Source organism: Pomacea canaliculata, linkage group LG3 (assembly GCF_003073045.1).
Source record: "Pomacea canaliculata isolate SZHN2017 linkage group LG3, ASM307304v1, whole genome shotgun sequence".
Classification (NCBI taxonomy): domain Eukaryota; kingdom Metazoa; phylum Mollusca; class Gastropoda; order Architaenioglossa; family Ampullariidae; genus Pomacea; species Pomacea canaliculata.
In genome coordinates, this window is record NC_037592.1 from 33,781,958 (window position 1) to 33,804,606 (window position 22,649).

The following is a 22,649-nucleotide window of genomic DNA, read 5'->3' on the forward strand; positions in this document are numbered from 1 at the left end:
GGTTAAATATTACTGGTCATTCTTAATGTTCAGCACAATAGTAAACAGGATACAAAGCTGCCTACCCAAAAAGATAATGTGCAGCATGAGTGGCAGATGTGGGGACCAGTCCACTTCCAAACCATCTAGAACCAGGTCTGACAGTAGCATTACAGCAATGTTACTCCTGTGGATCAACATATAATAAACACAGTTGTCGATAATGTTTAACAAAAAAATCATTGCAAAAATGAAATATTTACAACAACATATGAGTAAAAAGTGCACATTTGTTAAGGCAGAAATGGGGTTGAAAATTAATTTTTCCTTAAATAGAAAAAATTTTGTAATCTATTTTGCTTTTGGACAATTTTAATTTCAACCTCACTCCCTGAAAAATATTTGTATGTTGTGATAAAGTCATACAAGCCTATTGCTGACAACTCCCTTTATTGATACAGCCTCTTTCACCTGCCACCCTCAGTCCCTATTTTCAAAAAAAACTTCCAGTCTTTTTTCTCCCCCTCTCTGATGCTCTCCATCTCTTTCAAACCTTTCTCTTTAGCATCCTCACCTGTGGAACCCCTGCATAGCTGGTACATCTTCAGGCAGCATTTCATTAAGGGGAGCAAAGTAACCACCATAGGCTGGCATGGGAAGAGGGTGAGGAACAGGTGACTCACTTCTTCGCGCTTCAATTGTTGACCTCTCTCCTCGTTCCAACCTTGTTTGTGTGTGAGCAACAACTTCATCATCTACAATGAGAACACTGGCTATAAGGCTGAGATACAACAGCTCCTCTCAACAAAATACCTCCACTAATGGTATTGGATCAAGACATTTGTGACATGTATCAAGTCTACAATTTGAAATTGTTTATGCCTGTAGACTTGATAAATTACTGCTTGAATGAAACAAAACAAATAACACTAATATTGGCTGGACTCAAGGGCTTATATCCAATGACTTTTTAAACGAGAAGTGTGAAGTAACTGGTATAACATTACATCTATGACTATCCACCCATTACATCCAAAACTACCCACCCATTGCCTGTTCCGCAGTTGAGCCTGTGCTGCTACTGGTTATACTTTTTAGAGAGCCTGTGGAGTTTGTCCTAGATGTTCTGCTGACAGACAGGAAAACAAGTATAATGCTATGTTTCACAATATCACAATGACAAATCGAGCTTAACAGCGAAGGGGTCATTACAGTCTCACTTACCTACAAATCTGTCTACAGGTCTGTCTAGCCAGAACAATACAGACAGCTTTTATCTTCATTTACTCTGCATTTGACACTTCGCATTAAACATCGCAAAATACTTCACTCTCAATCACAAGTATTTAAGCATATGTGTTTGCATGATCTACAGATACCACTTCAACTGTCCATAAAGCCTTCAAATTTTAACTAAAACAATTAACTACAAGAGGTGTTCTAAAGTCTGCATCTTTCTGCTTTGGTGTATGCCTCAAATTTCATTCAAAGCTCAATCTTTCCTAAATAGATAAATAAAATAATGAAAATCTTAGCCTCACAGCAAGCTATGTTTGAATGAACAAGATAAACAGTAGTGCAACGGCACTTGAATTTCCAGACTTTACAAAGAAACAGATCTGAACAAAGATTCTCTTTCTTTTCTGCTGTAGAAAATCACCTTCTGCCTGTAAAAGAACCTCCAGTCGGATTTGGAATTCATGCTCTTTATTTAACCATTGAAAACAAAAAAGAAAAAGTGGCATCAACATTCTCAAGCTGTCCATTTTGTTTGGTGTCAAAGATGACAACCCAAAACTGAAACATATGTCCACAACATGGCCTCCATAAAAGCAGCTATTGAAAAAAAAACCACAAATGACCAACAAGCTTCTATGATCTCAAGAAAAAAAGGACACCAATTTCAAAATACTGACACAAGAGTTGCAGTTTTCCAAACTGACCATGAGGACCAATTAAAATAGGCTGACATCCAGCTAAATGAGCTTCCTCCCTATCACCTGATGTTTCCCTTGTATGACTTTTGGTTATTCAGCAAAATCAAAGAACCATTGCAAGTAGAAAGATGAAAGTTTCCTAGTACCAGGAAGAGCTGAATGAACAACTTGAAATGTTGACTACTGATGATATTTTTTTATGTCACATGGACTGGCACATGATGGAAAAGAATGAGCTTCCAGTATTACAGCTGGCACTCACGTTTCATTCTGTATGTCCTCGTTAGCACTGTGTCTCTTTGTATGCAGCACACCTTTTTGGAGTTGTACATCTGGTTCATGGTTCACAAGTTTCTCATCATCTGTCGTGTTGTTAGCTGCTGGTGACTTTCGCAGTTGTGACAGTCGATAGAATGGTGGTGTCTGTGTACGCTCAATGTTCATATTGAGTGTTTCAACAGTCTGAGTGGTAAAAGATAGTTACAAATAAGAGTATATATATATATGAGGCTGGTAAGGTTTGATGTGAGCAAGAGTGACTTGTCCTTATTTGGAGTCAACAAAGGATATTGGTCACATATATAATAGTAGTGACAGTCAAGTAAAGACACCTCTCGCTCCAATAACATTTCAATTAATAGAAAGGCAGTTCATATTGTCTAGTTTGTTGAAAAAAAGAATAAAATATTTTATAGAAAGGAAATAGAAAAACAATACATAAAAAGAACTAAGTAAAGAGTGCATCATGCAGTACCCAAAATTTAGTAATTTTACTGATGGCAAGGTCTAGTACAAATAAGCTTAATTTCTTTTTGTATGCTTGAGAACGAAACATGTGATGTTCAACTATTTTAACAGAATATTCTAATTTAATGTTTGTTCACCAATATGACTTTAAACTTCTTAAATCCATGAGTCCGTTTTTATTACAGTAGGTTAAAAGTAAGGGTTCAATTTTAGTGAATTGTGGGACTATATCTGACAATAATAATAATACTCCTAAGGAGTACGCTCTTAGCACTTAAGAACAAGAACAAAACCTGGACAGGAAAACAAACAAATAACATATGAGCTATAAAAGAATAAACAACTGTACTAAATAAAGAATAAAATTAAATACAGAAAACACAAACAAGAACCAGATGACAAGAACTGAGAGTAACGTGATATTGCAAAAGGAAGGGTGTGAAAAAGGACCCGCATTATGGGAAAGATTGTTAGGAGTAATGTTTACAGAAGAGGTGCATTTTCAGCGTACATTTACAATCTAAACGGTGAATTAATGGTATGGACAAAGTAAGATTATTTTACACTTTTGTCACCTGTGAAACAGCTGGGAATGCAATATAGTTAAAAACACAGATTAACAGATACTTTAGTTTATATTCTTCTTACCTGTAGTTCATTCATAATTTCATCTACCAGTTTTTCTGGTTTGGCACGACCAAGGTAAGTCACAACTCGTTTGGCCTGTGTATGAACAAAAAACCTAAATCTCTTTTGCAGTCTAAAATGCAAAGTAAGCAATAAATTCTAATAAAGATGCTTAAAAAAATCAAATGCTAGATAAACTTTGTAGAAAGTGTCTTTTGTGTATCAAGAAGCAATGCATTTGAATGTATCAGAGTATACTATATGAACAAGTGGGTAGAAAACTTTATTATAAATACATATGTGCCAATAAATAATAGCAAATCACTGGAAAAGTGCTATATAAATCCTTTATACACAATACATTTAACATAAATACCAAAAACTCTCACAAAAGGCAAGAGGTCTGTAGCTGCCATGTTGATGATCACCAGGAGATAGCGTATAAGGACTTTGAGGTTGCTGGGCCAGCACATCACAAGAGCAGCCCACAGTGTCTCAATCTCCAGAGGGTGTTCATCCCCAAACTACAATAAATAAGACACTGGTAGAACAAAGAGTGAAGCTAAAGAATGGATCAGAAAGTTTGATCATTAGAGAGAAAAGTTTACTTAGGAAGGAAATATAGACATGAATGCAAGCAGATCAACAAACCAACACGTGCAGTAAAAAAGGTGAAAGAAAAGGCAGATGTATTATAAAATGTACCTAGCTTGGCCATTAGAGAAACTGCTTGCTAAACAAAGAGCAACACTCTTAAAGAAAGATGCGAGTAGATCAACAAAAGAAATAAATAAAGGAGAATGAAGAAAATAAAAGGCAGATGCAAATCAAAGATAAACAAAAAACAAATCTGAACAAAAGTGACAGTCATCAGAGAACAATAGCTCACCTTGACAGTGATGTAGAAAAGGTTATTTAGAACCATTTCAGTAGCCTGGGTCGACCCCCATCCTTCTCCTTTCAGGGGAGGCAAAAAGTGATCAGCTTGCTGACTATCTGATAGTCGGGTTAAAAAGTTGGTCAGCGGATTGGTAGCTGGGAGAGAGGGATCAACCAGCTCCATATTGTGTAACCAAGGCAGCAAATACTTCAGAAGGGACTGACGAACAGAAGGGCGGGCTGTCTGGAACCTATGGGTGATTTCTGTTGCAGAAATACAGTTACCATTTATCAGTCAAATGTGGTTTTGTGTTGAATCAGCAGTCAAATGAGGGTTCCTGCTCATCCACCAAAAAAATGGTGCTACAAAAATGTGCAATTAAAGTCAGTCATCCCTTTACTAGCACCTGTCATTGGGACCCCACATGAATAGACACAGCAGCTGACAGGCCTACCACTCTTGCCTACTTTGGTCAATTGTGAGTAGGCCTTGTACAGGACGAGCATTCTTTGACGTTTGTAAGCCAGTTCTTTCTTTGGCCATTGCGGCATCAACTACCCTCCAAGGTGCCTTGAAGGGTAGTCTTCGACAAGGTGTCATGCCGAGTCACATGGCTAAAGTAGATTATCTTATGTCGTCTGACTGTTGAAAGTAGAGCGCAATTAAAATATGCAGAAGAGTATGAATGCTCACAAAACTAATATATAAATATATAAACATATCCACATATATCTAGATTTTTATCTATCATTCTTATGCAAGCACACACACACACACAAAAGACTGTGATACATGCAGAGACAAACACACATCCATGCTCACATATTCTACCTGAAAACATGGGCATGGTCAGATCAGGATGAAGCCTAGCCAGCTGCTGTGATAGACACATCTGAGAATGATAGTATGACACTGCCAACAGGACATCATTCAGTGGTAGCTGTGGTGGACGAGGTAGATCATCAGCAGCCGCCGTGAACACAACTTCCTCTTGCAGGAAACGGGCGTCCAAAAGATGGAGGAGCTGGAGTGCAGTTTCATGAATAGACATGCGTGGACTTCCCACATTGAGCACCGCAAGGTTCAGCATGGCGACATGGTCACATGGATACTCTCTGTCAAGACATGGACGTCTTCAAACTTTTTATTCTCTTCCACATTTTAAGTCATTCTAGATTATCAGGCAGGATCTGTAAACAAGTGATATCTTGGCAACAAATATGATTTACCTGGGCCAGCAGCAGAAGGCCCATCTAACCTACATTGTGCAAGGCACAAATGGCAAAGCAGGGGTGGGAGTGTGACATCAAGTGACATCATGTTGTCTGCTCTGACCAGACAATAATCCTAAACATTAATGCTAATAATCCTAACCTTAAACCTAACCCTAAACCTAATGTTACTTTTAAAGCACCGCACAGTAGCTTCCACCTCCACACTAGCTGAACAGATTCTCTGCCCATTAGTCAAATTTGTTCCAAATCTTCAAATCAATAAATAATAATAAATGCAAAATTTTTAAAGCACATACACTCCTAAGGAACATGCTTTTAGCGCCTAAGAACAAGAACAAAACATGGACAACATACGAGGGACAGTAAAACAAACAAATAATATATGAACTATAAAAGAATAAACAATAGTACTAACGAAGAATAAAATAAAACAGAAAATGCAAAGAGGAATCAAATAACAAAAACAAGAGCTGAGAGTAACATGATATTGCAAAAGGAAGATGAGCTGGAAAGGGTGTGAAAAATTTGTGGGAAAGGGTGTTAAGAGTAATGTTCATGGAAGAGGTGCATTTTCAGTGCATTATTAAAGGATTCAATATCGGGTAGGTGGCAGATATGGAAAGGAAGAGAATTCCATTGTTTTCGCTGCACAATAATGAAACTCCTGTGTCCATATGTTGTCGTATAAATCTATACATATACAATCATCATCTTCCAACGTATCTACAAAGGCATTTAATAACTATTACTGTCCTCATTTTCCTGCCTTGAAAATTTTTGGCATGTTACAGTTATCACTTGACTACATGCATCTGACAGTTTGAACATTCATTCTCACAATAGTAAATCCTACTAACTGAACATGTTTGAATATGCTTTGCATGAATGTGTTAAGAACATTCATAAATACAGCTACTATCATATGACTACATTTGTTTTACAGCTTAAAAAATTCACTCTGTTTAGCTGAAGATTTGGCAACTGCAACAGTTAATTATACAAACATGATCAACATTGACAAATTTCTCAAATCATTTTCATCTTCTATTTCAGCTATAAAGAAGCTTTCTTGTCAATCAATATAATCAGATACAAAAATTGTTCTGGTTCTGTGATTATAACACACGAAACATGTAGAACAGCACTCACCCTCACACACACAAATATTCCCCCTGCTTTGCACTCATGCAAATGTGTGCACACACACATATTCTCACTGACAAACCCCCAAAGGTACAATGGCTTAAGAAATGCAGGATTTAAAGTACAAACTTGTTTTGGAAGACTGCAGCCAGAGCTTTGAAGCATCCATCAGCCACCTCCTTTTGCCCAGTGTAACATCGGTCTATCACCCAGTCTAGCAAGCCCTGCGCATCTGGGTTGAAGTCTAGTAGTAAGTACACCGTCTCTTTGGCCAGCTCATAAATCTAATGGTAAAGGAGAAAACCACATTCAAAAAGCAATCTGCACAATGCTGCTTCCTATACACCAATGGTGGCAGAACTACGATAATAGATGGAAAAAAACCTCCTGCAGACAATAATTTCTAATGAGTGCATATTACAATCCTCTAAATCCAGCACAGTATTGGATACTGTATATAAACTGAAGGTGACTTATACTGCAACTTTTTACAGAAACTTTGATTAAAAGTATGATTATCAGTTTACAGCCTGCATTAGTTTTCTTTCAAATTCCTAAACAAATTTTCTCAAAGTTTATTAAAGCTTACTAATTCAAATTATACATTAGATTAACATGATGTTTCCTCTTATTTAAGGCTTTAAAGTGCCAACTTCTGTTCAGGAATTTTGCTTATCTTTCACTCACATTAAAAATCAGCATTCAATAAACTCTCAAATAGCAATGCTGGCACAGTAAACTGAAAGTGTGAATGCAGCAAATGATGAAACATATAAATGGAATGGTCCACTATGGATGTATATGGTAGGAAGCAAACCAGAAACCACTCCATGCAGGATAAACACCTCACATGCTAAACTGGCTTTTTGACTGATAAGGTGGACCATCTATGCAGGCAGCTGCAGGTACACAGACAATGATGTGCATCACAGGAAACGTGTTAGTTCTTTTCACAGTCTGTGACCTTATTAATTTTCGACAGGCAAATACTTCTTATGAAAAATTGTCCTTGATTTAAACATTTGAATCTGCTTTATATGAATAAAGGTGTTAAGGGCAACTACCAATAAATACATAATTAATGCTGATGCACTTTAATACAATAAAATAAATCAAAGTTGCCATAATCAAAACTGAATGTTACCAAGCAAAAACTCAAAACCAGGCAGATTGTTGCTTAATTTAGAAAAAAAAAATTAAAAAGGTGTACAGCGTCTGGTGGTATTTTAAAAATAACCCAAGAATTTAAAACAAACTGGGTATTGGAAAAATGTGAGGCTAATCTTGGTGCTAGCTAACAGATTTTTAGGAAAACAAGTAGCTGCAAACTTTAATATCTAACATTTCATTTTTAGTGAATCAGGATCCTGGGAGATTGTTTATGTTCATTTTTTAATGATTTTTACCATATAGTCTTAACATGTAGTTTTGTATCATCTGTTGCTTTAAAAGAATTAAATCCCTGCATTCCAGCCACAACCAAAAACCTGCTGTTTTGCTTAAAGTTCAAGTAAAATACTAAACACGTCACCTTCCCAATGCACTATAACTTCGTCCCCCACTTCCCCCCCCTTCCTTTTCACTTGTCTCAAAAACTCATCAGCTGCTTTGAACATTTAAAGATATCTGTCAGTAAAAATGCTAAATGAAGATTAAGAAATATGGCATGAGTGAGGTGACAGCTGACCAACAGAACACAACACAAGGGTGTCAACACTGCCTCATTGCCCATGCCACTCACCTTGGGTTTCATCTGCCAGCCAGCCACACAGCCACACAAGACATCATGTCAGTCTTTTGGCAAGTGACTTAACCATTACTGTTTAAATTCCCCACAAGCTAAATACAATGCCCATTAGACATTAGATATCAATCTGATCAAGAGACGATCAGCACCCATAACTCATTTGTCTTCTAAATGAAAGAGAAATAAAGCATCAAGCATTTTATTATTATGGGTAATATCACGTTTTCTTATACTTGTTTCTCAACAATGCAAAATTTTACTTGTCATTTTAACTGAATTATTCAATTAAAACAAGATAATATACAGTAACCACTTTTATTGTGCTCCTTTGCATGCATCTGTGTTTTGAGACGCTGATTTGCCTCCTCTTACCTTCTCATCATTAGAGCTCAACAGTGTATCTAGCCAGTGGTAAATGTAGCCATCGTCATTGAATCCATTCACATCAAAGACTGGACCACAGCAAAGTACAGCTGACATTGCTCGCACTGCAGGCAGTTCTTGTTCACTCCACGTTTCATCTTTACTAAATCTAATGATAAAATGTTAATATAGTGTATATATGTGTGTATATCAACACACGCATCATTAAATATAGATTTGGCAGATTACCACAAAGCAAGGCAAGCTCCCTTTATGCATTGAGACTGCTTATACACACACACACACAAAAAATGATTGGCAGAGTGAAGACTACTTCTGGCTGACCATTTGTCCTACATTACAACCTTCTGCAGAAATAAAGTAACGTAAATGCATTTTGAAAGAGGCCGCTAGGTCATTGGGTCACCTATGTAAGACTACATTGCCTCAATACTGAAAGTCGCTTTGACCTAGGCCCAAAAGATGAATCAATCACAGATGACACAAGTAGCTATTAACATCAAATATTACCAACAGGTTAATAAAAATTTAATTTTTTGTGACTGTTAGCACTTTATTGCGACTTTTTTGCAGAAATCATGTTCAAAAAATAAGTTTAGTACTTTTTTATGAGAGCACTTTGTCCATCATGGTACACATATATTGACTGATTGTTTTTATCTGGAAATTTCTCCAATAAATTTTCAATCATATACAACAATGGTAGAATGATAAAGCACGACTAAGCAAAAGCAAAAACAACAAAGAAAACCGCTATGTTATGATTTTTAAGAGCTAAACATTTAAGTCAATAAGTTCGAATTCACAGGGGTCTGAAGGTTCAGTTACTGAAATGAAAGCCGACTGGTCAATTTCCATTTGAAGACCCCTCTCAGTTACAACCTGATTCTGGTGGATTTTAGCTAAGTCTTGATACGGACAAATAGCAACACCAGTTCACTGCCTTTTACAAGTGGAAAATAAATCAAAGTTTTTTTTTATGGAGTCATGACCATCCTCCCTGCTGCTTTCTGGAGATGATCAGTTGTAAGTTAACAAAAGTAGCAAATTTTGAAATACCTCCTATCTATTGCTCCAAAGTGGCCACTCCAGTTAGCAAACAAGTGGAACAGGCTGTACCGCAGGTCTCGAGACAGCAATGTCTTGCGATACTCCACTGCAAGGGAATACCAGAATGTCCTCATAAATTTGTAAGTGCGTTTATGAGTGAAAAAAAAAAACCAACACAAACTCCTGAAATTCCAAGGATCCATGAGTATAAACATTTTAAATGTGAATTGTTACTGCATGATGTGTACAAGGAGCAAAAAGGAAAGATGTTGATTTTTACACCAACTTGCTTGTACCTTATCAATCGACAATAAAGTCTTGATCAAGCATCATAAATCCAAAAACATCCATGTGTTTCATATAATGCACAGGGATCTTATTTACACATTGCCCTGCTTCATACCCACCCTCTACATGCTCTCTACCAACTTTATCTTTTTGTCCTTCTCGTTTCCTACTTCCTAATCCAGCTGAGCTGCTCAAGCAGAGTGGGGAAGAAACAACAAACTCTGTGCAAAAGAGTCTGAAAATACAAATGATGTCCCAAAGAGTGGACACAGTCACTAGTCATACCCCTTCCAAAAAAAAGGAAATAGCAAACAGTGCCAGAACTACAGAACGATAAGCCTTATCAGCCATACAAAGCCATGCTGAACGTAATACAGAACTGAATCAGCAAACCAAGATGTTAATGAGACAGATCTACAGTCATTGGACTGAAGGAGAACAGATCAATAATCAAACACACAGATCAAAACACCAAGAGAATATCCAGATGATCACAAAGCAGAAATTGCAGTACAGTGTTGATTTCATGACTGGACTATTGTAGAAAGTCTATCCCAGGGATGACTTTAAGAAATGAAGAAACTGTGATGGCACTAGCCAGAGAGAGATTTAACAGTGATAAGAAAATTTATAATAGCAGATGAATAAATAAAAGCCATAGGCAAGTAAACAGTTAAACACATCAGAAAAAAGTGCAAAAAAAGGCATGAGTGGTGAGCCTTGTCAGCTGCCAAATCTATCCATGTGCTGGCCCAACAACTGGTACAAGTCAAGGGACAAATGATTGACATTCATCAGCTTACTAGGTGTATTGTCAATTAGATGCTGTACAAAGCAACTGAAGTGCAGGCGTATTTCCTGAAGTATTGGCAAATCTCTGTCATTTTCCCCCTCCAGATACTGACGAGCCCCATCAATGTAGTCCACAAACATGGAGCTCAGCTGCCCACTGTCTGTGTCAATGGCTCCTGCCTCACTGCACAAACATCTGTCATTATATTCCTGTACATCTTATAACTGTGGGCCAAACCAAAGTTTCATCAAAAAAAGAAAAAAAAATTAATTACTTAAAGTAGATGTGCTCAACATAAAGAATAATCCTGTGGCTTCACAGCTACTGCTGGCATGTAACATGTAACAGATAAGGTGTTAATTCTATTAAACCAATTTCAAACATCTAAATTACTGCAATTGGTCTTATAACCCAATAAGAAGGCATCATTTCTACAGTTAATAAATATGAATTCTAGGGATGCTGCGTAAGCTGTGGTTAGAAGTGACTGGGCTTGCTTATTACAACTGAAGATATTGTCTACCTCTGTGCAAACACCCTGTTTTCTGCAAGCAGTTGAAAGATATGGGCAAGCTGCACCCTCAGCACGTCCCGCTTGCGACGTCTTCGTAGGTTGTCCTGCTTCTTGTCAATAGCTTCCTTTAAGAATGGCAGCAGTTCCTCTGCCAGCTCCCTGTTAAATACACACAAGAACTCTCAAACAACTTGACTGTAGCAGTTCATTTTTCTCACTAAGCACTCTGTATTGCATAGCAAAGAATGTTGCACCAGAGGTTATTCTATGATTTCCAAGAAAAGGACCCTGGGGCCCTCTTGATGGAAAAAAAAGGAGGGGACTCTTCAAATGAAACAAGGGGCTGATCAAAATAAACATATTTTCCCTTCATTTTCTGGTTTATATATATATTTGATCTACAAATTAATACAGTTCAAAATATTTTATCACAAGAAACTAAACATATTTGATCTACAAACATATTACAGTTCAAAATATTTTATCACAAAAAAAACTAAAAATTAATCACATAGAGATATTCTTTCCTATTTTATTGATAAACCTTTCTTTATCAAATCTGATTAGAGCATCCTAAATTTGCAAACCTTTGTCAGTCTAACTGGTGCTATTGATCAGTTTACATACTCTCCATCTGTCACGTCACGTCAGAGACTGAATCTTATCACTTGAAAGTTCTTTATTAGGCTATTTGTTATATTACATAGCATTCTGTTTTTCTTCTTTCTGCACTATTGTCATTAAGGTTGATAGCAAGTGATCCCCTTTGTGCGCTAACCAATTTACTTCCTGGTACAAAATTCGGAGCTAATTAGGTAGATATTTGGTCAATTTGAAAACTACCCAATCATTATTGTCAATTCTAGATGGAGAGTTTGTTAAATTATTTTTGAAGTGTTGCATTACATGTTCAAATGCACGCTGGCTTCAGTATTTTTGCAGGCACATGGCTGCGCCGACTCTTAAGCTATGCACCCCTCAGTGAAATTTTGTGAGAATCAAGGCCGCATTCCAGAACAATCTGTGCATTAATGCATAAATTTGAAATACTATTTTCCTTGAAATTATATAGCTGTTGGTTTTGTGTTCTGTTTGCAAATTATAAATTAGTTATCATTTTAATCAACATTTGATTGTGCTTTATTTATCATCTTTCTTTTCCCCTAATCTGGAAAAGTAATGTATGTCTATTTTATATTAATCCTTAATTCTTGATTATTATTAGTCTTCTATCTACAGTTACATCTAAGATAATGACAATTTAGCTCTACTTACTTGAAGACAGCAGGATTGCAATAGCCCAAACCATTGACGACAGTATCACGCATATCAGAGTTCTCACACTTCATCAAGGGGACCAATAGCCTAAATAGGTTGGTCGCTGTGCAGCTTGATCTTGACTCTGTCTTGTCTGAAGGACTACTCTCTGGTGACAAGCTGCTGACAAAGAAGATCAAAGAGTGATCATCACATCACTGAGCTTGCCTAATCACAAGTTTATTTTACTGATTCACTATATTTTGAAGTAATTTCTTTCCACTAAACATCTGGAAATGACCAAAGCTAACATAGAAAAAAAAAGACAACTGTTAATATGTCAAATGCATACCATTAATGGCAATTTTACTTAACTGCCCATTGAAACATATAAATGGTGCAGTGGAATTTTTCCTTGCACATCAAAGCAGAATGTGTGAAAAACCATTAGAAAATAAAAATAATAATATACATGGTATATATACATATACACAACAGAAAATCAATCAAGTCAGAATCAGTGGGTTGCCTCAAAAACACTTATATCACCTTTCTCACTGATAAAAAAAAAAATCTATCCAACTCCTCTTTCTGTTTCGCTTTTGACACCTGTGCTCAACCACACTGGAAATGTGCACATGTATGTGTGTACATGCAAGTGCACATGCATACCCAAACAGGCACAACACACACACAGACACACATGAACAAATAGGAACTACACACATGGGCACACACAAACACACCACCATCGTCACAATGCACTCACCCCAGTTCAGGTGAAGAGCAGCGCTGAGGAATGACTGCACTCTGCTGAGCAATGCTACAAGCCAGGATTATGTAGTTCTGCCATAGCTGCATGTGGACATCTTTTTCTGTGGTCACCTTTTTGCTTCCAGACCGCAGGATGGATGATGCTCTGTTCTCATTCAACTGGGTGCTGACAGGAGGACAAAATGCATGCAATCATGTTTCAGGTCACTTGAGACAGGGTAGGCAAAACAAATGTCATCATACTCATGATGTAAATCTTAAAAAAAAAAATTCAAATCAGATAAAAATAACCTAAAAAGATATCAGAAAAGGTAAAAGGGTTACCTAACAAGATACAATTGTGACATGCTGTAAAAAAAGATAATTTACATTTTTCATGTGGTTTATACCTTACAAAAAACTACATAATTTCTCTCATTTTGACATGACATATAACATCTGGTAGTAAGACAAACCCAACTGTCTCTCACTTGGGATCGATGGATGGAAAGAGAGCATTGAGCCTTGTGTACACTATTGGCCAGGCATGAGCAATAGCACGCTGGCAGGAGATCTGGGCAAAGTCCTTGGACACAACAGCTGCCATGAAACGGATCCACATATCGACGCGATGGAAACTGTAGTTGATCTGGTTTCCTTCCTGAAGGCTGCCTCCACCAGCTGGTAGCCACAATGTCACAGCTCGATCAGCCACCCACATCAGGTCTATGTTTGGTTGCGTCAGCACAATGGCCTTCAAACATACAAATAAATTAAAATCACCCAAAATTCAGATTACTTCTCTATGTCTATGAGGGATCAAACAACTGAATCCTCACCTTTTCCTGTGGAGGTAGATGAGATAAAAGCTTCTCCACAATAACAGGACATGCCTTGTCAATGACATCCAGCAAAGACAAAGAGAAATCCTATAACAGAGCAGAAGTGAAAAATGGTAAGTGCTGCATAGAAACAAGAGAAAACTAGCAAAATATCCAGCAACAATAATTACTTCAGTGAAAAGAAAGACAGAAGCCTTGTACCTGGATGACACTGCAGGCAGTGAGGATGTTACGAACTTCACGCAGAAGATGAAAAGCAAGTTTACGTGTCATGATGCGACAGCTACACATCATGACCAAGCAAAGTCCTTCAACCTCATGCAGCACATCCACACTTGCAGCTGACTCTGGTCCTGAACCCAGACAGCTGTGGTCTCCTCGTTCCTGTCAACAAACTGGGAATTAGGTTATGTCCTTGCCTGAGATGCATGAGTTTACAAAAAAAATTACAGATTTTAAGTGGGTAGGTTTGAAATAGACTTAGAAAAATTTTAAAAAAACTTCTTTAAAAAATAAAATTTAAGGCAGGAGCAAGAAGAAAAGAGGGCACTGCCTGTGTGTGTGTGTTCAAGTGTATGTTTGCATACACACAGGTATGTGTGAGCTTGTATATGTATATGTGGGGTGAGTGTATATAAGATCGCTAACCTTGCCACTTTCCTTAGCATGACTAGACCCAGCACCAGAAGTCAAGGTGCCAATACTTGTCTTCCACTGGACCAGTAGCTGCATAAGCAGACGCAGAGTCATGTCCAAAAGGTGCGTCTTACTGTCAGATATATCTTTCATGATGAACTGGACAAACCCTGCAAGTTATATGTTGTACAGCTAGCATTATGTAATCTCTTCAAAGAACCCTGGACTCAATGAAGAATCATGCATTAATATCTGAAACTCATGTCTGCTAAATCCAATGGTAAAATCTCAAGAAACATGTGTTCATACATAACCAAAATAATTTAGGCAGTAGCAATTTTCTAAGTAACAGTTTTTAAATATATATGCTAGAACTTACCATGAATTACATGCTCCTTCCAAGCCTGAGATTCTGACATTAAATTTTGCAAGGCCTGAAAAGCCAACCTGTTTTTTAAAAAAAAAAATTCAAATTACAATTTATGCACCAAAAGGATGGATTATCAACATCTGCAAACTACTATAGAATGATGTTTTCTTGGTGGCAAAAGAAACAAGACCTTAACCAATCATTTTCACAATCTTCATACACTTCACAAGCAAAAAGACATGAACAGGCTACACCCAGATGCAACATTCTTGAGAAATCTTGAATAATTTAAAGCACCTTCTGTGACTATGAAGTACCCTTAACAATTTTGATGGTGAGCAGGAAGATAAAGTGCTCACCCTTTCAGTTCCTCATCCACATGGACAGTGAGTCTAGTCAGCAGATCTACCAGTTCAGGGCTGGTCATTCCATCAGGTTTCAAGCGTGGGATGGCCGCAATACATGTGCGGAAAAGGTCAATTTTGGGCTTGCGATCTCCCCTGGCAGAATTACCATGAAATTTTATCACTAGACAATACTCCTGCAGAAATCTTACAAGCTTCCCTCTTTTTTATTTTATTGATTCCAAAGATCACATATTCCTTTTTGCCGTAATGTAACAACCACTGCATACTTACGTTATCATTTCATCTGGCTCTTTGTTTGCATTTTCTGATTTGGTCATCAGCAAAGGTCGCCCCACCTGCAAGTCCAAAGCTCGCAATATGGAGTCAAAAGTCTTCAGAATATGTGAGTAGTACTGAGCAAGGCCAATGGTTCTGGCTGTTGAGTCAGACAGCATCTTATTTAAGAATGTACGTTTATGCCGAACAGTGCTGCCTGATGGAAGGGCGGCATTGGACTGAGGCATAGGGGGGTCACCATCTTTCTGCTCTAAGCTGTCTGCAATCACCAGAAATGCTCGCAGACCGATGCTCATTCGCTGCAATTAATGAAATAAGCTAAAATAAAATATTTCTATAACAACTAATATCCATAATTTGTAAACAATGTTTGTTACCAAAAAATGTACTGCTTTTTCTTTCAAAACGTAAAGGGGGGGGGGAATTGGTGTTTTACGCCGTGTCAGCAACTAAGGCTATATTACGGCAAGCAGCCAGCCCTGTAAACAGATGCCACGTGCAGAGAAAGAACAGCGTGCCCGAGATGAGAAATGAACTCAGGGCAGCCAACCTTCACTGTATTGGTGACAGGCGCTAACAGCGCTAACCGTTGCGCCACCGGACCGCTTTCAAAACGTAAAGATCAGCAAACAATTGTTTCCACTTTTCTTCTTTATGAGCTTCCGTCCTTCTGCATAGAAACATTTTATTTACACCCAAGTTCTTATCTTGAATCTTAAAATAAATGTTCTTTAGGAGAGATGCACTTATAAATTCATGTCATTTGCATCTCCAAGTGTTATGTCAAGTTACGTTACATCACAAAAATGTACCTCAGGGGTTAGAAAAAGTTTGTTGCTACGGCCCACACACAGCAAGTCAAAGATGATATCTCGCACTGCAAAATCCAGTCGTTCCTAAAATCAAAAAAAAAAAAAAAAAAATGAAATTACAGCTTTTAATATATATATATGTTATAGATGCAAAATATGTTTTTATGTATGCAATTCAAAACCAGTGACATAAGGATATCCCCTTGTTGGATATTTCCCCATTTTTGAAGCCAGGAAGATTGACTTTCTCAAAATAAAACAGTCATAAGTTAGAGTGTAAAAGCAACTTTACAACAAATCCAATAAAAGTTCAAAAGATGCATAAACATTCCTTTACCAAAAATACAACAGACCCTTAGTTAAAAAGATTTTGGGTCAAAGGAAAGTTTTTATTAGTTATTACTTCTGGTAATTCTGGAAGAAGTCTTTGACAGTGGTTTGAAAACAGTTGGAAGGAAAATAAGACTGTAAAACATTCATGTGCTCCCACACACTTCTTGCAACATGCTTCAGGGTGCATAAAGAGCCACTCAGGGCTAAACCAGGACAAAGGATGACAGTAACACATAAAAAAAAAAAAATTAAGAATCTTGATTCACAGAACCAGTTCTGTGGTCCAGTCCAACATTTAGACCATCATTTAAAAAAAAAAAACTCTTTCTTTTCTTCAAGTTTTTCAAGTCAGCAACAACCTCCTTTTCCATCTCATATGAATGGCCTTTGGCTTAGTGTGGAAAAATCTAAGTCTAAGGCCACAATACATAATACAATGCTTCATCATGACTGCACAATCTAAATAATAATTTTCACAAGCAGTTGAAATGTTAAATGTTTCCCAATTTTCAGCTGAAGAATCTCAAGACTTTGCTCTCTTTTATAAAATGATTCACTGATGTAAGCAAAGCTGGAAGGTAACATGATCAGTCTTTTGCACTATAATCACCAGAGATGCAGCAGTGTTCCTAATTCACCAAAGGATGTGGAGTGTGGCAAAAGGGAGGCCAGCTAAGAAGAAAGTGCATAAATTCTGGCAAGAGAAAAGGGAGACTAGCTAGAATGGTAACAACAGGAGTCAGTGTCGGAGTTGACAGATATCAGAGATGAAAAAGAAAATGTTGCAGGCCAACAAGATATGAGCTAAATGGAGAGAGTTAAGTCCAGAAAAGGGATGAGTTTTGTCCCTAAAATCTCTGCCTTTAGCAGGTGTCTGCCAATCGAAGGACATTCTGTGTTGAAAGCCAATTTGTGCAGGCCAAAAGTGTCTGGATGTGCTATTCAGAGTTCAAACTTGACAGATTTTACTGTGCATATAATAATATCTATATTGATATATATTCCTAAACACACACATATGTAGTCAAAAAAACTTTCCATCAAACTGTCAGAGTTACTTTAGTGCTACAATGCCCATCAGACTTGGAAAAGAACAGTAGAGAGTGAGGCAAAGGATGCCAGAACCATATGGGCCCAACTGAGGGGGGTTGCCCAAAAGCCGGGTCCACTGGAGAAGTGTTGTTGCGGCCCTATGCGCATTGAGGAGTAGTAAGAAATAAACTAAACAATGCCCACACATGTTGTTTTATACGACACCATTACATTTAGAATTTTAACGCATCTTTCAACAGCTACAACAGTCATAATTAATTCCACTTTTTACTCAGTTTTAGTCACAAACAAGCAAGCTGTAAACATGCCTTTGCAATAAACTGAATGATCTTGACAAAGATATTAAGAGGAGTGTCTTTAGGTGTCACCATCTTGGAACCCTTAGGAAAGAGACTGTTAACAATGCTTTGTAGTCGACTCTGTGTGGCTGTATTGCTCTCACATTTGATGCGCACCATGTACACCCTGCACACAAAGATTCACTTTTTTAGTTCAGCACCACCTTTGATGCTTTCAGACCTGGCCTGAAGGCACACTTTTCTGGAAATACTTTAAGTAGCTGGTGGCTTTCTCTTTTCATACCTTCCACACCTTTTGTTTTTGTGTAGCAAAGATATTATTAAGCTGATTGTTGTGTCAAAGTTTACCAAGCAGCAAAAGACACTAAGGAAATTCTTTTATTATCTTCTCAGGTTTACATATAGAGAGAGTAACTTCAGACGTAATGCTATTAATAGAAATAACAAGTCACTTTTATTAAAATAAAATTTCAGCAAGAATTAAACCCGTCTTCAGCATATATTGATACACTATGTCACTACATTACAGTAGATCCATTGAAGTAATCAGTTGTCAGCTGTAGAAAATAGTCACCTCACATGCAAACCAAATGAAAGACAATGCGTGTGGAGTAGTGCTATCTGCTTATATCAGTCTACTGTTACAAAACCAGAAAAAGCCTCACCATAACAATCTGTATAAAGACTCTAGAGCTATGCGAGACATCTTTGGGTCTTTATTCTTGAGCTGAGAGAGACACATGGTCAGGAAGTATGGCCAGTTGCTCAGGAAGAACTGTTTCTGACTTACGCACAGCAAGCATGTCACAAGAGGAAATAAATGCTGTAGACAATACAAAACATGTTTTGTCAACCATGGCATACTCTTCTATACCATTGCAAATAATGCTGTAATTACAGATTTCTAAACTGCATGATAATGCACTGGATATTACATAATCCTTCAGGATGCAACAGAAGCACTGCTATAAGCATATTTATGAATTATCTCCCTATATGTATATATTATACTCCTTGACTAAAAGTTGCTGACCAAAAGAAATATATTTTAAAAATTCAATGCAAACAGAAAAAATGCATGATTAAATACAGCCACAAACGAAAAATTAAAAAAACATTTAATGCATTGTAAATTGATATGAATTATTGGGCTCAGCAGTAAAAGTTAAAGTAACAGTTGAGGTGAAACACCTACCAACGTGTGCTTTCGCTTTGTGGTCATGTCCACTGTCACAGAGTACAGGTCATCCACCAGTTTCTTCAGTACTGGAATATTTACCTCATTCTTGACAGTCTGCCCACCAATGACAAAAATACTTTTTAAAACGTTCTCATTTCCTCCTTCAACCATACACAGATATACGAGAGATCCAGAGATGGCCAGGTTAAGTGGTAAGGAGGAGTTATTGGTCTTTTATGATGAGCCAGCAACTAAGGCTATATCACGGCAAGGCAGTCAGCCCTGTAAATAGAGAAAGAACAGCATGCCTGCGATGGGACAGCCAACGTTCACTGCACTGGTGACAGGCGCTAACCACTGCACCACCAGGCCACCCATGGGTTGAGGGGTTAGCGGTGGGTGAATTAGTGTTTAATGCGAAGAAACCAACAAAGATTATATCAGCTCTGTAAGTAGGTGCAACATGAAGAAAAGCACCAGCATTCCTGAAATGTAATGGGAACCAAAGACCCTCAATCCTCAATGTACTGGTGATAAGCACTTAACCACTGTACCAACAGAAGAAATGCTTTACATTATTCATAGCCAGCATGCTCTGTTTGTGTGCTTGGGTGTATTATGTGTTGTGTGGTAATGGTCAATGTAAAGAAGATTCTGGACACCCTAGTACAAAGCAATCTAAGCACCATGCCAAGAGAATTCACTTTACAATGCTATCTTCGTTCTGCAGTGGAAATGCTTAGTTAGTTCAATACCTCAGAATTACCATCAAAATACATATTGGGTAACATGAAGATGTGACTTTTCCCCCCATTATTAAATTTTCACCCCTACATCCTCTAAGATAACTATAACATAAAATTACTAGTCTTTACAATGCCAAAAAGAAGAACTACTTTAAATATTTCCCACAATGCAAAACATCCTGCCATGCATCCTCAAATATAGCACACTGCACAAGTTTTTGTGTGCCCAAAGTTGTGCTGCTTGGATGTGATGAAAGATATCCAATAGGAATGAGGAGTTATTTATTCAGTGAATTTTACTTTTTTACAGCTACACAAATTCTCTCTGATTCCTTTTCTACAATTGCTAAAGTTTTAATGGTGAGCTGTCACAGCAAGCTTCATGCACAGTAAACACAGATCTGATAGACTAACATTGTGCATCTCTCTGAAACTAGTTTGTGACTGTTAGCATGATGGTCTAACAAGAGTTGTCATTATGGAACCATATTTCTGTCTGCAAAAGTTAAGCCACTACACTAAAGATTTACAGTTAAGCTTCCATAAAAAACACCGTACTAACTCTGAACTACTTTTTAAAGCAAAACTTTCTTCACTTACTGAAGATTTCATGCAATGTCAAGGATACAGACTGCATATGTACTGATGGCATTATTTAACATGAGTGGCCTCACTAGGTGGACACACAATAAGCTTATTGTTTAGATCAAAGGTCATTATTATTGTCTGTGTGTGTGTGTTGTTGGGGTTTTTTTCTTTTTTTTGTAAATCACTTTGACCCTACCATTGATGGTGGCGTAAAGTGCTATATAAATTAACTTTATTTTTATTATTATTATTATACTGACATGAATAAAACAAACACTTACAGCAGCAACAGGCAGCAAGATCTCAACAAACAGCCCAGCCAGCGCATGTTTGATATCACGATCTTTCACCTCTAGGAAGTAGTGGCCCATTTCCAAAAGGAAGTGAACGCATGCTTCAAAGTCCTCTATCGGGTGCATCTGAAATTCACCAGCCACAAGTATATCAAGCAACTGGTCAACTGTTTTCCTAGTCATCTTAAAAGTTCTCCATTACACAGCATCTAATTTATTTTTTTAAAGTCATTACCCTTGCTTCATCATGAAATATTTTAAGGTCTCTAGAGAACAATGATTCATCACTATTGGTCAATATACCATATTCCAATATCCCACTGTATTATTACTCATGATGGTTATGCTACTAAGTTTATATTACTCATGAGGAATTGCTATGTATAATAATTTATTTTAAAAATTGCTACTCATGGATCAACGTTGTATGTGAGTCACATTTATTCAATGACTAGGTTCACCTACAGACACTCACTACACACCTTCACCCGGAAGAACTTGAGCCCCATGAGAAGACTGATGATGCTCTGTGCTGTGTATGGTGTCTGATCCCTTAGCTTCAGTTCTCGCAGTTCACCCATGAACTTCTTTCTCACTGCAGAAAATCTGTTCAAGAGGAGAATATAATCCTGCACATTACTGTTACCTATCACATTAATTATTTACGAGTCCTGAGGTGATTGACACCTGGCTACAGTGCTGAACTAGCTTGCAAGAATATTGCCTTAACTACTGGCAGTGTAAAATACCAATAGTCAAATCCTTGAAATATTTTAACTCTCTGGCAGGCTAAATATGATTGGCACACCTCGTCACTGTGAGTATGCTCCTTTAAATATTTCAATGCTCATTACTAAAGTCACTACTTTGAAAAACAGGCTGCAGATTTAAAAGGCCCCAAAGTTGTGCATGTACCTGAAGTCAGTTAAGGCCATCAATGAATTTTTAACATTAACATCAGCATTGTTTTTTTTCTGTAACTGTTTGTACCTGGAAGCTGCAAGAACACCAATAACTTCAGCATAGAGATCAGCAATCACATTGATGTTAGCTGCATTTGGGTTGGTCTGAAGCCTGCAAATTTAAGCAAGCAACAATGTATTAACAACAGCAAAATCATCTCAAGGATCTATAATGACAGTATGGTAGTATATTTGTAAATGGTAATACCAACATTGAGTAATCTGAGAAAACTTGTTGTCCACCTACCCATCTCTGTATTTGAAGTGTCTGAAGGCCTGATCAATAATGTGCTGCACCAGGTCATCATGGCCAGGATGATAGGACAACTGAAAATAAAAATAACAATGAAAATAAAATTATAAAAGCTTATTTATAAATGAATACAACACTTCATTTAAAGATCCTTTGATGATTATTGCAATAAATTGTTTTCCTTCTTTTGGCATATCTAACTGGCAAACAGGACATGTACTGATATTTTTCTAATATAAAAATATACTTTTACTTCAAATAAACTGCAGACCTTGCTTAGAATATCTGTATTAAAATAATTATA

The 22,649-nt window shown here is 37.3% G+C and overlaps 1 protein-coding gene across 10 annotated transcripts in view; it reads right to left on the reverse strand.

Annotated features, from left to right (window-relative positions):
* LOC112559243 (protein furry homolog) overlaps positions 1-22,649 on the reverse strand; it is a 51,675-nt gene that overhangs the window by 26,146 nt on the left and 2,880 nt on the right. For 3 of the 10 annotated variants that reach the window (XM_025230328.1, XM_025230327.1, XM_025230321.1), the window contains exons 7-37: positions 22,340-22,419; positions 22,121-22,204; positions 21,613-21,736; positions 21,119-21,256; positions 19,519-19,617; positions 18,989-19,146; positions 18,333-18,489; positions 16,639-16,722; positions 15,821-16,125; positions 15,542-15,682; positions 15,192-15,259; positions 14,825-14,982; positions 14,378-14,560; positions 14,174-14,263; positions 13,826-14,088; positions 13,351-13,521; positions 12,600-12,764; positions 11,334-11,483; positions 10,821-10,993; positions 9,739-9,835; positions 8,668-8,827; positions 8,290-8,301; positions 6,678-6,832; positions 5,002-5,285; positions 4,180-4,433; positions 3,680-3,814; positions 3,312-3,386; positions 2,179-2,378; positions 1,026-1,108; positions 554-734; positions 66-166 (exon numbers count right to left, since the gene is read on the reverse strand). In XM_025230328.1, the coding sequence (XP_025086113.1) occupies positions 66-166; positions 554-734; positions 1,026-1,108; positions 2,179-2,378; positions 3,312-3,386; positions 3,680-3,814; positions 4,180-4,433; positions 5,002-5,285; positions 6,678-6,832; positions 8,290-8,301; positions 8,668-8,827; positions 9,739-9,835; positions 10,821-10,993; positions 11,334-11,483; positions 12,600-12,764; positions 13,351-13,521; positions 13,826-14,088; positions 14,174-14,263; positions 14,378-14,560; positions 14,825-14,982; positions 15,192-15,259; positions 15,542-15,682; positions 15,821-16,125; positions 16,639-16,722; positions 18,333-18,489; positions 18,989-19,146; positions 19,519-19,617; positions 21,119-21,256; positions 21,613-21,736; positions 22,121-22,204; positions 22,340-22,419 (4,528 nt within the window). The remainder of the gene's footprint in view (positions 1-65; positions 167-553; positions 735-1,025; positions 1,109-2,178; positions 2,379-3,311; positions 3,387-3,679; positions 3,815-4,179; positions 4,434-5,001; positions 5,286-6,677; positions 6,833-8,289; positions 8,302-8,667; positions 8,828-9,738; positions 9,836-10,820; positions 10,994-11,333; positions 11,484-12,599; positions 12,765-13,350; positions 13,522-13,825; positions 14,089-14,173; positions 14,264-14,377; positions 14,561-14,824; positions 14,983-15,191; positions 15,260-15,541; positions 15,683-15,820; positions 16,126-16,638; positions 16,723-18,332; positions 18,490-18,988; positions 19,147-19,518; positions 19,618-21,118; positions 21,257-21,612; positions 21,737-22,120; positions 22,205-22,339; positions 22,420-22,649) is intronic. The other 7 variants (XM_025230331.1, XM_025230326.1, XM_025230329.1 and 4 more) reach the window with 5 other exon arrangements.